The sequence below is a fragment of the Trichoderma asperellum genome, chromosome 4 (genome assembly GCF_020647865.1).
Source record: "Trichoderma asperellum chromosome 4, complete sequence".
NCBI lineage: Eukaryota > Fungi > Ascomycota > Sordariomycetes > Hypocreales > Hypocreaceae > Trichoderma > Trichoderma asperellum.
Window position 1 is genome coordinate 4,937,328 of NC_089418.1, and position 13,163 is coordinate 4,950,490.

Genomic DNA, 13,163 nt, shown 5'->3' on the forward strand with positions numbered 1-13,163 from the left:
GTCAAATCAGGGGCCATGTCTTGGCCAGGCGTAGCATAGCGGGTATCAGAAGGTGCACGAACACCCGGAGTGGCCATCATCACTTGCTGTTGAAGTCCAGCGGCTCTTTCTTGGCGATCTCGCTCTTCGCGCACAGCCGCAGCTTGCTCTTCAGCGGCCTGTTCCTCCTGCTGAAGCTGTCGAAGGGCGTTTTGCAGCACCACCTCGGGATCGTCGTCTGCGTAGATTGGCTGATCAGGCGGCGGCTGGGCGAGCGTGGGCTCGACGGGCGCCAGAGCCGATAGCGGAGCTGCATGAGCGTTTGCCAGTCGTCGGATGATTTCGTCTCTAACCAGCGCACAGGTGTTGAGGCTCGACTCCACGCCCACCACGCGCAGGACCTGCTCCCGGATCGCAGCCGGGCTCGTGTCGGACTGGATGGCCATGAAGCGCGGCACGCAGTCTGCGAGGTAGTCGATGTCCTCGGCGGGGTTGATGCCTCCGTCGCCATGCCGGCGCTGGCGCCTGATCAGCAGGCCGTATCTCTTCTTGAAGCGGTGGATCCAGCCCGGCGAAAACTCTGGCGGGCTCTCCTCCTTGTACCGCGGCAGCTGGCCGAAGATGGCCTTTGCCTTCTCGCCCAGCTCCTCGTTGGTCGGCTGGCGGCCCGCAGCCTGGACCTGCTGGTACCACAACAGCACCAGCTTCTCGACATCGGGCCAGTTGCCAAAGCGCAGCCGCGAGCCCGACAGCTGCGGGTTGTCGCCGTCCAGGCGCGAGTACTTGGGCGACAGCGAGTGCGAGACGGTGGACTGGCTGATCTGCTGGCCGTACTGCGCAAAGAACCACTCGATGCAGGCCTTGTGCGACGGCCGAATGGTCTGGTTATTCGCCCATCGCCGCAGCGCTCGGCGTTGGTCCAGCGTCAGCGAGTGTCGCTCCTTGGGCCCAGACACGGACTGCGAAATGTCGCTGCCGTCGGCGCCCACCAGCGAAGGGTCAGTCGCAGCGGCGGCCATCTCAGCTCAGCGGGTGCTTCCCTTTAGCAGATGGCGTCTTCCTGGAATTGCAATCGTTGTATCCGATGGATGCAGGCTGTGGTTCTGCTTAAGGAGATGGTGCATGCGCCAAAAAAAAATCGCGGTGGCGGGGCGCGTATCTCGCAGGGCTTTTTGGCGCCCCCAGAGCGGCGCCTCACGTGATTGCATTGCGACCGTTGCGTTTGGGGAGGCGGCAGAGGCTGCATGTTGGCTCCGCGATGCGCTGGATTGCCAGCTGCAGCAGCCCGCTGATAGGCGGCCCTGTTGGTTGCCCTGCATTTGCTGTTTGTTGCACGGCCGTGGACGGCGATTTGCAGACGAAGAACCTCGCCTGCAGTGGCTGGCCTGTGGGCGCTGGATATGCGATTCTGCCGGCTAAGCAGCATCTTCGCATTAACGGGGATCGCGAGACAGTTCTCTGTATATGCTTATATCCCTTAGTCGCCTGCCAATTGAAGCTCTCCGAGCAAAGCCACCAGTTAGCAGCAACACCCTCTCGGGCACTAGACTAGGACATAAAGCAGTGCATGATTCGGCATGTAATTAAAGAAGCCTCAAATCCCCTTTATTATGCTATGCTAGATAAAGTGCATCGGGCATGGTTGCTTATTCCAGCTTGGATGCTCTGCGTATTACATACATACATATACAGCCAATCAATACGAAGCTTCAATAATTGCCTACCTAGGCAAGTAGGCAGTCGGCCGATGTGGCTAGCGGAATCATAGGAATATGCAGCATCGACTATGAATTAAAGCAGTTCTGAAGATGACGGCTTCGTTCATTATGTATGCTCTATCCAAGGCCATCATTGTAGTCATGTGTGCTTCTAGGAACATGATGCTGGTCTGGTTCGGTCTGGTCTCTTGAAGCCGGTAATGGTGAGTTACGCTTTATTACCGTCATGAATTTCATTACGCTCCTGGTAGTCCAAGCTGCATACATTAGGCATAGTTTGGGATTGATATAATAGGTACTACCAATAAGACAGCAAATGCATTCTCCAGTGATACTTGGTTGCCTGTTTTACTGCTGACCCATGCTCCAGAGCAGCATCTGTGGTCATGTATCATCCGTGTCAAAACGTCAACTGCTTCCATGGAAAATAAATGACAACTTTGTCACAGCATCGTTTCTGTCGCACTCAAGGCAACATTAGTAGGAACAAAACAAGTAGCAATGTACTTGTAATTGCGCACACGCCAGTCTTGTTAGGGAGAATAAATTGTATCGCATCTATCTCGAGACACTCGCTCTCCAGGCATCTATTATGTACAATACAACATACACTGCCATGCTGCAGCCCCAATTTTCAAATTTTGCAATTTAGTGCTTCTTGTCCTGCTCCTCAAGGAATTTCCTGTCAAGCCGTTAGTCTGGTTTTGGTCCAGGGTCGCACATAGTAGTATATCACGCACTTGATGAAGTCGGCCTCGTCAGAGCTGGAAGCGTTGATCGGGGGGGTAGCGACGGCAGAGGCGGGCTTCTTGGGGCCAGAAGTAGCATAGTAGGCACCGCCGAAGAGGGTAGCCAACCAGCCCATGGCAAGCTGTGGTTTTGATTTTCAAGTTAGACATCCGCAACCAAAACGAACTCGACGTGCGACTTTTTCGGCAGGACATACGTAGTGGCCGCCGACTTGTCGGCCAGCAATAGTGTAGGTAGCGATACCAGCCATTGTAACCTCGGGATATGCGTCGAGAGGGTGGACGAGAGGGAGAGGCGAATCAATGGATTGCTGGAGATTTGAGAATCGTTTGGCGGGCGACAAAAACGGAGACTCGACTTGTGCCTGGAATTGCAGGCCCGGGATTTGGCGGCTATTCCTCGGCGGAGCTCATCGGCGCGGTGGATTCCCGACTCAATTTCGCTGCCGACGTCACTATAATGGCCTAAAAGAGCTCTGCGGGAGTTCCTGAGCTATAACCGCGGCCATCTTACTAGCTTCAAAGTCGTCATAATTGCTGATCCTTGATTGTTTGTCGTGCACAAAGTCGAATTTCCCAGAGAAGAGCTGTCGATTTATTATTACATTTGTATTTTCGTGTTACCGTTAATCACAGCATCATCATGGGTTGGTGGGGCAAATCATCCGAGGCCAAGACCGAGGAGCAGCAGCGCAAACAGGCGCAGAGCGAAGGCGCTTTTGATCCCACACTGCCCAAGGCCGAGAAGCTGCCCAAGGGGCTGCAGAGGATTGTCGACAAGGCCGACAAAGACGAGAGTTTCTTTGACAGCATAAAGGAGGGAAGGTAATTGCGAGCTGCACCCAACTCAGGTCTTACGAGCGAGAAGCTAAACGCACTTCAGCGCCCCCGACTCGACAGAGAGCAACTTGCGATACGCCGCGTATGCAACTCGGCTACGAACAATCCTTCTGTCGGCTCATCGATATGTCGCCTACACTTCTGATATTGGCGAATCGTTCCGTCCCGTAGCGCACCCGGGCCTTGTTCGCACTGCCTATGGAATCTCATGGCTCTACATCCTCGGAGATGTGTCGTTTGAGGGATACCGCGCGTACTGGCGGAACCAGCGCATCCTCAATCCTCAGCTTCTGCTCAATTCCCACCAACAGCGATTTTCCGGCCTTCCCGAAAAGGAGACTCAGAGCCTTACTCCCGGAGTGGTTTCTCCACTAGAAGACTACCGAACAGTAATGGTGCAGAGAGCCGTCTTCCAAAGCGTGGCCAGTATGGGACTGCCTGCCTTTACCATTCACAGCGTGGTCAAGTACTCTGGAAAGGCGATGAAGAATGTCAAGAACGTTGCTTTGCGAACATGGGGTCCTATTGGCCTCGGACTGTCCGTCGTTCCGTTCTTGCCCAGTCTCTTTGACAAACCAGTCGAAGATGCTGTCGAGTGGATGTTTCACAAGGGCTTTTCGCAGTTTGGAGGCCATGAATACGTCGGCGACTCGCCAGCGACTGGGCGAGAAAAGCTGCTCAACAAGGATCTCAAAGCAAAGAAGGATTAAGTTGACGAAGCGTGCTCTACTCTGGATACGGGATACGGCGTTGGGGCATACTCTACTCTTGGAGCATTAAATATAATGGGATAATTCGTAAATAATACAAAGCAGAGGACTGTTTTGACAATGCAAATCATTTATGCAAAACAATGTGTTGTTTAGTCTGGCGATGCTTGATGTAATATTGCACTTGGTGCGGAGTAGTGAAGGCATAGAGGCATTGGCCTCTAGTGGCCAACTCTGCACACATCACAAACTCATAGCGGGGCTGTGCCATGAATTAACCCCGCGATGTCAGCTGCAGCCTTAATCTCGCCTCGTCTTACACAGTCACTTACCCCTTGTGCTTGGCAAACACTAATGAACTGCTCCCATTCTCTAATTGCATATTTTGGCAACTATCGGATTTCAAAGGATAGGGCGCGGTTGCTAGTGGTAGTACAAGGTGCACGTCCGGACGCATTGCCAAATTTGGTCGTCGTTGATAGGGGCTTCCAGACGCTTCCTTGCCACGTTTGGTCAGCCGACTCTTAATCACCATCAGCCGCGCCGACAGTTCCAGCGCAGCCTCACTGCTTCGCAAGGTTACGACATTCGCTCTGCCTGGCAAAACGCATCGGACTAGTTGGCGAGATTGCAGCGCCTTATTTATTTTCGCGGCCCCCCCAAGATGGCGTCAGGTTCAGATTCCGATGCTCCTGAAACGAGCTACATCATGAAGGACAGGGAAGACGCCAGCTTAGTCGGCACACACTGCCAATACGAATACTGCAACCAGCTTGATTTCCTCCCCTTTTTCTGCCAGTCATGCACAAAGACCTTTTGCTTGGACCACCGCTCAGAATCTGCACACAAGTGCTCGAATCCCGGGGCGTGGGCGGAACGGAAACGACAGGCTCAGCTGTCAAAGCCTTCCATAGGCCAAGGAAGGACGCTGCGAGATAAGATCTCGGAGAAGCCATGCGCTGCAGACTGCGACACGATTGTCGGCACGTCATTAACACCAGGTGTCCACTGCGATACCTGTAACCGGGATTACTGCTTGAAACACCGCTTCAAGGATGATCACAACTGCAAGAACTTGACGCCGCTTGGAGCACGGCCCATGCAAATCGATGTTGCTCAGAGGACGAAATCCGCATTGGATCGACTTCGGGCATGGGGAACGGCCAAGAAAGAACAGGCTGGCAGGGCGTTGCCCAAGCCCAAGCCCAGCTCAGCAGCAGCCCGCCTGGTTGCCGTCAACAACTTGAAGAAATCTGCAAAGGGCGACGACAAGCTAGCACCGGAGAAGCGCGTCTATGTCTATGTGGAGGCTGAGGCCGAGACAGCAAAGGCCAAGTTCCCCAAGGGCGAATTCTTCTATTCCAAGGACTGGGTCATTGGCAGAGTACTGGATGCCGCGGCAAGGAGTCTCCAGGTACAGAATATCAACAATCAGAGCTCAGATGAGCGAGACAAACTACGGATTTTCCATGTAGAGGGCGGCAGGCTTTTGGAATTCGGCGAGAAAGTTGGGACGGCGTTACAGAGCGGGAATACCTTGGTGCTGTTGAGGGGTGTCGGTGCACCTCCGGATTTGATTGAGGTATGAAGAAGACGACGAGAATAGACCGCAATCTCAGGATACTTTTTTTTTTTTTTGGTTTTTTATTTCTTAAATCCTGGGAAAATATATACAGACAACGATTCTATGCTGTAGGCATAACGAAGCGCGGATAGATGGAGTGGATCTTACCATGTACATACCTAGATAGCATTATTATCACGCTTTGCAGCGAGAATAAATCGTAATTACTAGTTGAAAAATCTGATAATGCCGCCACATTCTAGGTTTTGAACTGACCTATGTAACAGGACTTGGAGCTTTCAACTTATTAATTACACAGCCAAGCAATTCCTCAAATTGCCATATCAGTTTGATATGTCATCATCCAGGGTAGTTGAAGCTCTTCAGCCGATGCACGTGATCCCGCGTACACTTTCGCGTTAGTGACGACATGCTACTTCTCCTCTCTCCCATCTGCAGCCCGTGAATCGCGTGTATCAAGACATGCCTCCTTATGTGCCTCGGAAAAGGCTAAGAGTGTCCACGCCTGAAACTGCGGCCACCGAGGATGAGAGCGCCAGTGGAGTGAAATCCAAGGCGAGTAATAGCCGAAGGAGAACGCTGTATGACGACCTGGATTCGTCGCACACACCAGGCGGTTCAGATTCCCTTCTCCAAGGCCTTGGAGGCGATGATAGTGACAGCCCTCTGTCCTCGTTGTCAGACAGCGACTTCGAAGATGTTCCTATTGCGAAAAAGCAGATGACGGAGGGCTCTGGTGATGCCGATGAAGATGATGAGGACGATGACATCGAATTTGAGGATGTCGAAGCTCCTCAGCAGCCAACGCTAGATGTGCCAGTGCCGTCAGGCGATCTTGAGCTGACTTTGATCCGGGACACTCGAATATCTCTGACGAATCCATTTGGAGACAAAAAAGGGCCCTCGAAGCGAGAGCGGAAAGTCCGGAATGCGACCCATTGCGTTCACGTTCTCTGTCTTTTATGGCATAATGCGGTTCGGAATTCCTGGATTTGCGATCCTGAAGTGCAAGCGATCATGGTTTCTCATGTCCCGCCTAGGCTCTGGGATGAAGTTGATCGATGGAGACGTAACAGTGGCTTGGTAGACAGCCGACCAACACCCAAGGAAAAGGCGAAAAGGAGAAGAGGCGCGAAGCAAGAGTCTCGGGACTGGAGTGGAACTGCTAAGCGGCTCGAAGAGGGAGCCATCGATATGAGCCACGGAGATCCTCTGTTCCGATTTATGAAGTCGTTAGTCGCCTGGTGGAAACAACGATTTCGAATCTCGGCACCTGGCCTCCGGAAATGGGGCTACATGTCACTGGAACGTCTTGATAGACTCACAAAGGCGTATGTAGATCATGAAGACGACCATGAAGAATTTGGTGAGCGGTTGAAAGGGATAGATGATTTTCGACAATGCGCCATCAACTGCAAAGGCAGCAGAGACGTTGGAGCTCAACTATTTACTGCACTTCTTCGGGGCTTGGGAGTTGATGCTCGGATGGTCGCCAGCCTGCAACCCTTGGGCTTTGGGTGGAATAAGCTGGAGGACGCAGACGCAGAGGAAGAGGAGAAGAAGGAAAACACGCCTGCGAAGTCTACGAACAAGAAAAAGTCTGGAAAGACTCCAGCGGCAGAAAAAACTGTCAAAAATAAAGTGACAGAAAAGCCAAAAGCCAACAGCACCCCATCACGGTCAGCGCGTTCTTCTACAAAGCTATCCACTCCTCCAACCGAAGACGCTGAAGATGACTTGGAATTGGAGTACAAGGATACAGACGATGAGTCTGTCGAAATTGATCTTACACCAAAGGCCAAATCTATATATACGAAAAAGTTCGATAATGATTTGGAATATCCACATTACTGGACCGAGATATTATCGCCTGCTACGAAAAAGTACCTATCAGTCGATCCGATTGAAAAGGGGACTGTCGCCGTAAATAGAGACCTTGTCGAGACATTCGAACCTCGCGGCGCTAAAGCAGATAGGGCAAGACAAGTCATTTCTTACGTCGTGGGCTATTCATGGGATGGAACCGCGAAAGATGTTACTGTACGTTATTTGAAACGGCAGGTTCTTCCCGGCCGATCCAAAGGCGTGAGAATGCCGCTGGAGAAAATTCCAATCTACGATCGCCATGGAAAGGTAAAAAGATATGAAATGATGGACTGGTTCAAGACGGCCATGTCCGGATATAGGAGAGGAGATAAGAAGCATCCCTTGACGGAAGTTGATCAGCAAGAAGACGCAGTAGACTTGAAGCCGGCAAAAGCAGAGAAGAAGGAGGTAAAAGAAGGCGAGGAGACACTGCAGTACTATAAACAGTCGAAAGAGTTTGCGCTAGAGAGGCACCTCAAACGCGAAGAGGCTCTAAGGCGAGGTGCGGAACCAGTCAGAATATTCAAAAATAAAGGAAAGGGCGGCAAAGTCGAGGAAGAAGATGTTTATCTTCGGTCAGATGTTGTTCTGGTCAAAAGCGCGGAAACCTGGCATAAACAAGGCCGAGCTCCACTTGCTGGTGAAGAGCCTCTGAAGAGAGTTCCGTATCGAGCAGCTACATTAAATCGAAAGAGAGAAATTTTAGAAGCCGAAGCAATGACTGGGCAGAAGGTTCTGCAGGGGTTATACAGTTTCGATCAGACTGACTGGATTATACCGCCGCCCATCAAGGACGGCGTTATTCCCAAGAATGAATACGGGTATTTACGTCTTGTAATCCTTTCAGCCTATATACTAATTTTGGTGTAGGAACATCGATCTGTTTGCTGAGCATATGTGTCCTGAGGGTGCAGTGCATGTGCCATTCAGGGGCGTAGGCAAAGTTTGCAAGAGACTCGGGATCGATTACGCAGAAGCCGTAGTAGACTTTGAATTTGGCCACAGAATGGCTGTTCCCGTGATCCAAGGAGTCGTTATTGCGCAAGAACACCACGATAGAGTGATGGTCGAGCTAGAGAAAGATGAGGCTGAACGAGTGAGGAAAGAGGATGAGAAAAGACGCAAAGCGGCTCTTGGCAAATGGCGAAAGTTTCTCATGGGGATGCGTATCGTGGAGAGAATTCGCCAGGAATACGGCGAAGTCGACGAGAGTGTCTCTGTGTTTGGCCATTCCCGAGGAAAGATGCAAGTAGATGAGCCACCAAAAGTTCATGACGAAGAAATGGCGGGCGGATTTCTGCCAGAAGGCTATGAGGAAGATGGTGAAGACCACCGGGCGCATGAGACATCGAACTTCTTTCCCTCGCTCGAAGAAGATGATCACGGTGGAGATGGAGATCTCGTTATGGAAGATGATGGTGGTGCTGCCACGAGCGAAGCGCAAACTGAAACGGAAACTCTGGTGGACGCTAAAGGGAAAAAACGTGTGGCGCCGAAAGTGTATAAGCCACAAACAACACGCCGGAAGAAACGAGTTATTGATGGTGAAGATGAAGATGATCATGAGGATGATGATTGAAGCGATGAGAATGATGGATGATGATTTAGATGGAAGTTTAGCATGTGATGATTTCTGAAAGGTTGGGATATGCTTTGGGCCTTTGAGGTGTACTACGACGGTGGGATATAGAGCCTTTTTTTTTTTTTTGGCATGTGCCGAGGCATCGACTTCATTTCGAAATGTTTATTCATGTAAAAGTTCATAGTTGAGTCAGGATTTTGGCGAAGATTCTGGCTACGGAGCCATGAACTTGGTATACCTTGAGCTTAGAATAGCCAGGAGAGCTACTGCCTACTACTTGTTCAATTGTGTAGCGAAAACCTACCTTGAGAATCTTATGATCAGATATATTTCTTGGTGTAGAGGTATTATAAATTTGTGCTGATCAATGATCGATATCACGAGTGAGCTCTACCCTTGCCGACTGACGCTCCAGGCTTCTCACTTTCTTCCGAAGCATTAACGTTTGCAGCATTTACTCTATTTCAAATACCATTATCAAAGAGTTGGCAGAGGCTGGTACAAGATGCAGGTAGCAGGAAGGTGGCAAGTGCATATGGATAGATACCAACAACTAAAAGAGTATTGGTGCTATATCGGAAGTCCTCTCTACACCTACATATAGGGAAAAGCGTCCAAAGTCGGTGTCGTACATATAACTGAAGGCAAGGGAGCAGCTTAGCGCCATGATGCACTGCTAAGGTGCAACATGAGCTGAGGCTCTGACACAGTGATATCGATGTCGACGACCGCATCTTGGTTCTTCTATCCCTCACAGGGACGCTCTTTGCCTTTTCCTTTTCCTTTTCCCCATTCTCCACTCGTTTTTTGTCCCATCCTTTGTTATCGGGTGGGTAATTCAAGAAAAGCCCGCCTGGGGCCTTCTGGAATTCTATATTCTTTTTCCTTTCAGCCAGCTTGACAAGATTCACTTAATGAGACGCAGAGCACTGCTGCCTGGGCGAGAATGTCTATATAATATCCCATCATTCGCCCTCTCCCTCGAGAATTTTCTAATTTGAATCTCTATTCGCTAATATTGGTGATTGCTATTCGACTATATTGGCTGTTGGGCATTGCCGCTGTCTCCGACTATATAATATCCACGGACATCACTAGTGCCGTGATATCGTCCACTCTTTCCACTATTTGACGTCATATAGCGACTTGAAGACCGGGAATATTTCGATTCCAGCCTCTTTATTTTTCTTTTCACCCTCGGCGTGCAATGCCGTGTGAAGAGTGAGATGTGTATCGTACCTATGCTAGATCTAGGCCTAGGCCTACTAGTACATATGCTACCTCTACCAAGCTTAACGGATTTAGTTTCCCCCTATTTTTATGCTTCTGGTGTATGTTTATGTCAAGGCTAATCTAAATAGTGCAGTCCTGGCGGAATTTTGGCTTTTGAAACAAAATAAGACCTCTGCGCATTCGTCTATGCTTTTGACTATAGGCTAATTCACCTCCAGAGAATCTTGTCATGAGCCCTGAGTGAGCCTTTTCAATCAATCTACCCGAGATGCTTTTTAGCAAGTGGTCCTAGGCACTGAGCTCTGGTATCTGGAATGGATTGTAGAAGGACGCAGATGAACTGCTGTGGTGTCATTAAACACATCACTGGCCTCGCGGGATCGGGAATGGAATACCTGAGAGAGGAGCAGAAAAGAGGGACCAAGCCGAAAAGTACTGAAAATGGGTCGAATGCGAAAGAGGAGGAAATGGAGGATAAGATGGCTGATATAAACTTATTATCTCGGCAATGCGAGGAAAGTTAGGGGGGTTCAAACATGAATATTAAAATGATGTACGTTTGACTTCGCGCACTATAGTTTAACAGACTATAGCCACAATCCGTATATGGAGAGCTAATCTATCTTTTAGAGCTGAAGTACTTCTGTTTGGTTTCCTGGACTCGAGATAGGCAGCTCTCATAGCCGAGGAAAAAAGACAGCGCGTTTTATTCTTTGCATATCTGCATCTCAAACAATATGCCACAACCAGAACGCAATGAAGCCAATCGACCGTGATTGATTATTGCGCGACTCCGAAGTTCGGCTAGATACATTAGATCGTCGAGCACACGATGCTTGCAGATTTATAGAGAGAGTTTCGATTACACTTTGAGCACACCTCGCTTGAAGAGTCGCTCAGCTAGTTCCAATTATACTCCAAGTAAACGATGCTTGCAAAGTCTCTCAAAGAGTTTCAATTATACTCAGCGTACACAGTGCTTCCAGAGTCGCCGAGAGAGTTTCGATTATGCTCCATTACTGCCCACTCCGAGCACCAATTTTATAAAAACGCCGATGAACTTGATATTATAGTTCGGTGTCCAGGAAGTTCAAGCCACGGAAATTTTCAGAAACTCTTTCAAAATCGTTGAAACTCAGGTTGTAGTAGCTGACGCCTTCTTCCAGTTGTTTTGTTATAAAAGAGTGCTGAATTCCTCTGAAATCATGTTTGGTCAACCTCACACTCACACTTACACTTACACTCACATTCACACTCACACTCAATCTCAACCTCAATCTCAACCTCAATCTCAATCTCAATCTCAGTCTCAGTCTCAATCTCAGTCTCAGTCTCAGTCTCAGTCTCAATCTCAATCTCAGTCTCAATCTCAGTCTCAGTCTTAGTCTCGGTCTTAGTCTCGAACCCAGTCTTTCTCTCAAAGATATCTCTCAACATGGATATGAATACCAATTCTCAAGCTTCAAACGGCAATGCGCCCTTTGAGCGGCCGGCGGTTGGAGATGCCGAGCCGCCTGCTGAAAGCCTCTCGCAGCCTATGAACTATCAGATGCCCTTGGAAACATCCTTGGAGCAGCAACCGCTCTCGGAGCAGCAAATGTTCACGCAGCTGGAAGAGCCATCATGGGAGGGGCTCGACTTTGAAGCTTCTCAATTGCAACTAGTGCAGTCGTTTCTTCGGCAGCAACAAGAACAACCAGAATCCCAGCTGCTGCAACAACAACAACAAGAACAAGAACAACTGCAGCAGCAACAAGAAATGCAGCAACAACAACTGCAGCAGCAACAAGAACAACTGCAGCAGCAACAACAACAACTGCAGCAGCAACAGCAAGTGCAGCAACAGCAAGTGCAGCAACAGCAAGTGCAGCAACAGCAAGTGCAGCAACAGCAAGTGCAGCAACAGCAAGTGCAGCAACAGCAAGTGCAGCAACAGCAAGTGCAGCAACAGCAAGTGCAGCAGCAACAAGAACAACTGCAGCAACATCAACAACAACTGGTGCAGCAGCAGCAACAAGTGCAGCAACAACAACAACTAGTGCAGCAACAACAACTAGTGCAGCAACAACAACAAGTGCAGCAGCAGCAACTCCAGCAGCAGCAGCAGCAGCAACAAATGCAGCAACAGCAAGTGCAGCAACAACAACAAGTGCAACAACAACAACAAGTGCAGCAACAGCAACTCCAGCAGCAGCAGCAAGTGCAGCAACAACAACAAGTGCAGCAGCAGCAGCAGCAGCAACATCAACAACAACTGGTGCAGCAGCAGCAACCACTGCAGCAGCAATATCAACAAGAACTACAACTACTACAAGTACAGCTGCTGCAACAACAACAAGAAGAACTACGGCTGCGGCTGAAAGAACAACAGCCACAGATGCTGCAGCAATATCAAATACCACAGCTGCTACACCAATATCAACAGTCACACGTACAGCTACGACAACTACTCGTACCACAGCTGCTACAACAACAGCAAGAGCAACAACAGCAACCGCAGCAGCAACCGCAGCAGTTCCAGCAGCTGCAGCAACAACAGCAGCAGCAACAACAACAACAGCAGTTGCAGCAGCAACAACAATTTTGGCCACTCCTCTACCCAACCCCAGCACAAAAATTGGCAATGACCTCCACAGAGCAGCCCCCACCAGCCCCTCCGAGACGAGTGCCGGGCATGCATTTATTGCCAAATATGCCCGAAATGCTGGGCTACTCACCAGTGGCTGAAGCTATCGACTCTGTGTTGGCTTTGTGGGGGCAGGTTACGAACCACAATGCCTAAATTGGAGGCTCTGGGTGAAGTGAATGGCTTGGCGCCAGGGCTGATGGATATATTGTATTTGGAATGGGGCGCATTTGGATTTTGGAATAGGGCGTATTTGGATTCAATTTTACTGTATT

At 49.8% G+C, this 13,163-nt stretch overlaps 5 protein-coding genes across 5 annotated transcripts; 4 read left to right on the plus strand and 1 right to left on the minus strand.

Annotated features, from left to right (window-relative positions):
• Positions 1 to 2,345: 2,345 nt before the first annotated feature.
• On the minus strand, positions 2,346 to 2,697 carry TrAFT101_008033 (uncharacterized protein; the record flags this gene model as incomplete). Its single annotated transcript, XM_066128216.1, has 3 exons — positions 2,346 to 2,379; positions 2,438 to 2,568; positions 2,644 to 2,697. 3 exons carry the CDS (start codon positions 2,695 to 2,697, stop codon positions 2,346 to 2,348), a joined length of 219 nt encoding a protein of 72 aa, XP_065984333.1.
• Positions 2,698 to 2,858: 161 nt separating this feature from the next.
• On the plus strand, positions 2,859 to 4,132 carry TrAFT101_008034 (uncharacterized protein). The gene is made up of 2 exons (XM_024908376.2): positions 2,859 to 3,271; positions 3,330 to 4,132. Exons 1-2 carry the CDS (start codon positions 3,090 to 3,092, stop codon positions 3,994 to 3,996), a joined length of 849 nt encoding a protein of 282 aa, XP_024758850.1. The 5' UTR covers positions 2,859 to 3,089; the 3' UTR covers positions 3,997 to 4,132.
• A 132-nt stretch (positions 4,133 to 4,264) lies between these two features.
• Positions 4,265 to 5,797, plus strand: TrAFT101_008035 (uncharacterized protein). Its single transcript, XM_024908375.2, has one exon. It carries the CDS (start codon positions 4,661 to 4,663, stop codon positions 5,582 to 5,584), a length of 924 nt encoding a protein of 307 aa, XP_024758849.2. The 5' UTR covers positions 4,265 to 4,660; the 3' UTR covers positions 5,585 to 5,797.
• A 232-nt stretch (positions 5,798 to 6,029) lies between these two features.
• On the plus strand, positions 6,030 to 9,388 carry TrAFT101_008036 (uncharacterized protein). The gene is made up of 2 exons (XM_024902628.2): positions 6,030 to 8,268; positions 8,318 to 9,388. Exons 1-2 carry the CDS (start codon positions 6,044 to 6,046, stop codon positions 9,024 to 9,026), a joined length of 2,934 nt encoding a protein of 977 aa, XP_024758848.2. The 5' UTR covers positions 6,030 to 6,043; the 3' UTR covers positions 9,027 to 9,388.
• Positions 9,389 to 11,697: 2,309 nt separating this feature from the next.
• Positions 11,698 to 13,044, plus strand: TrAFT101_008037 (uncharacterized protein; the record flags this gene model as incomplete). The annotated part of the gene is made up of 1 exon (XM_066128217.1): positions 11,698 to 13,044. One exon carries the CDS (start codon positions 11,698 to 11,700, stop codon positions 13,042 to 13,044), a length of 1,347 nt encoding a protein of 448 aa, XP_065984334.1.
• Between the last annotated feature and the right edge of the window lie 119 nt (positions 13,045 to 13,163).

Excerpts from the sequence above, each read along its gene's own strand:
- TrAFT101_008035 (XM_024908375.2), top strand. The coding sequence starts at position 4,661 with ATGGCGTCAGGTTCAGATTCCGATGCTCCTGAAACGAGCTACATCATG.
- TrAFT101_008036 (XM_024902628.2), top strand. The coding sequence starts at position 6,044 with ATGCCTCCTTATGTGCCTCGGAAAAGGCTAAGAGTGTCCACGCCTGAA. Across the intron at positions 8,269-8,317 it reads ATTCCCAAGAATGAATACGG|GAACATCGATCTGTTTGCTG; the intron begins GTATTTACGTCT and ends ATTTTGGTGTAG.
- TrAFT101_008034 (XM_024908376.2), top strand. The coding sequence starts at position 3,090 with ATGGGTTGGTGGGGCAAATCATCCGAGGCCAAGACCGAGGAGCAGCAG. Across the intron at positions 3,272-3,329 it reads GACAGCATAAAGGAGGGAAG|CGCCCCCGACTCGACAGAGA; the intron begins GTAATTGCGAGC and ends AACGCACTTCAG.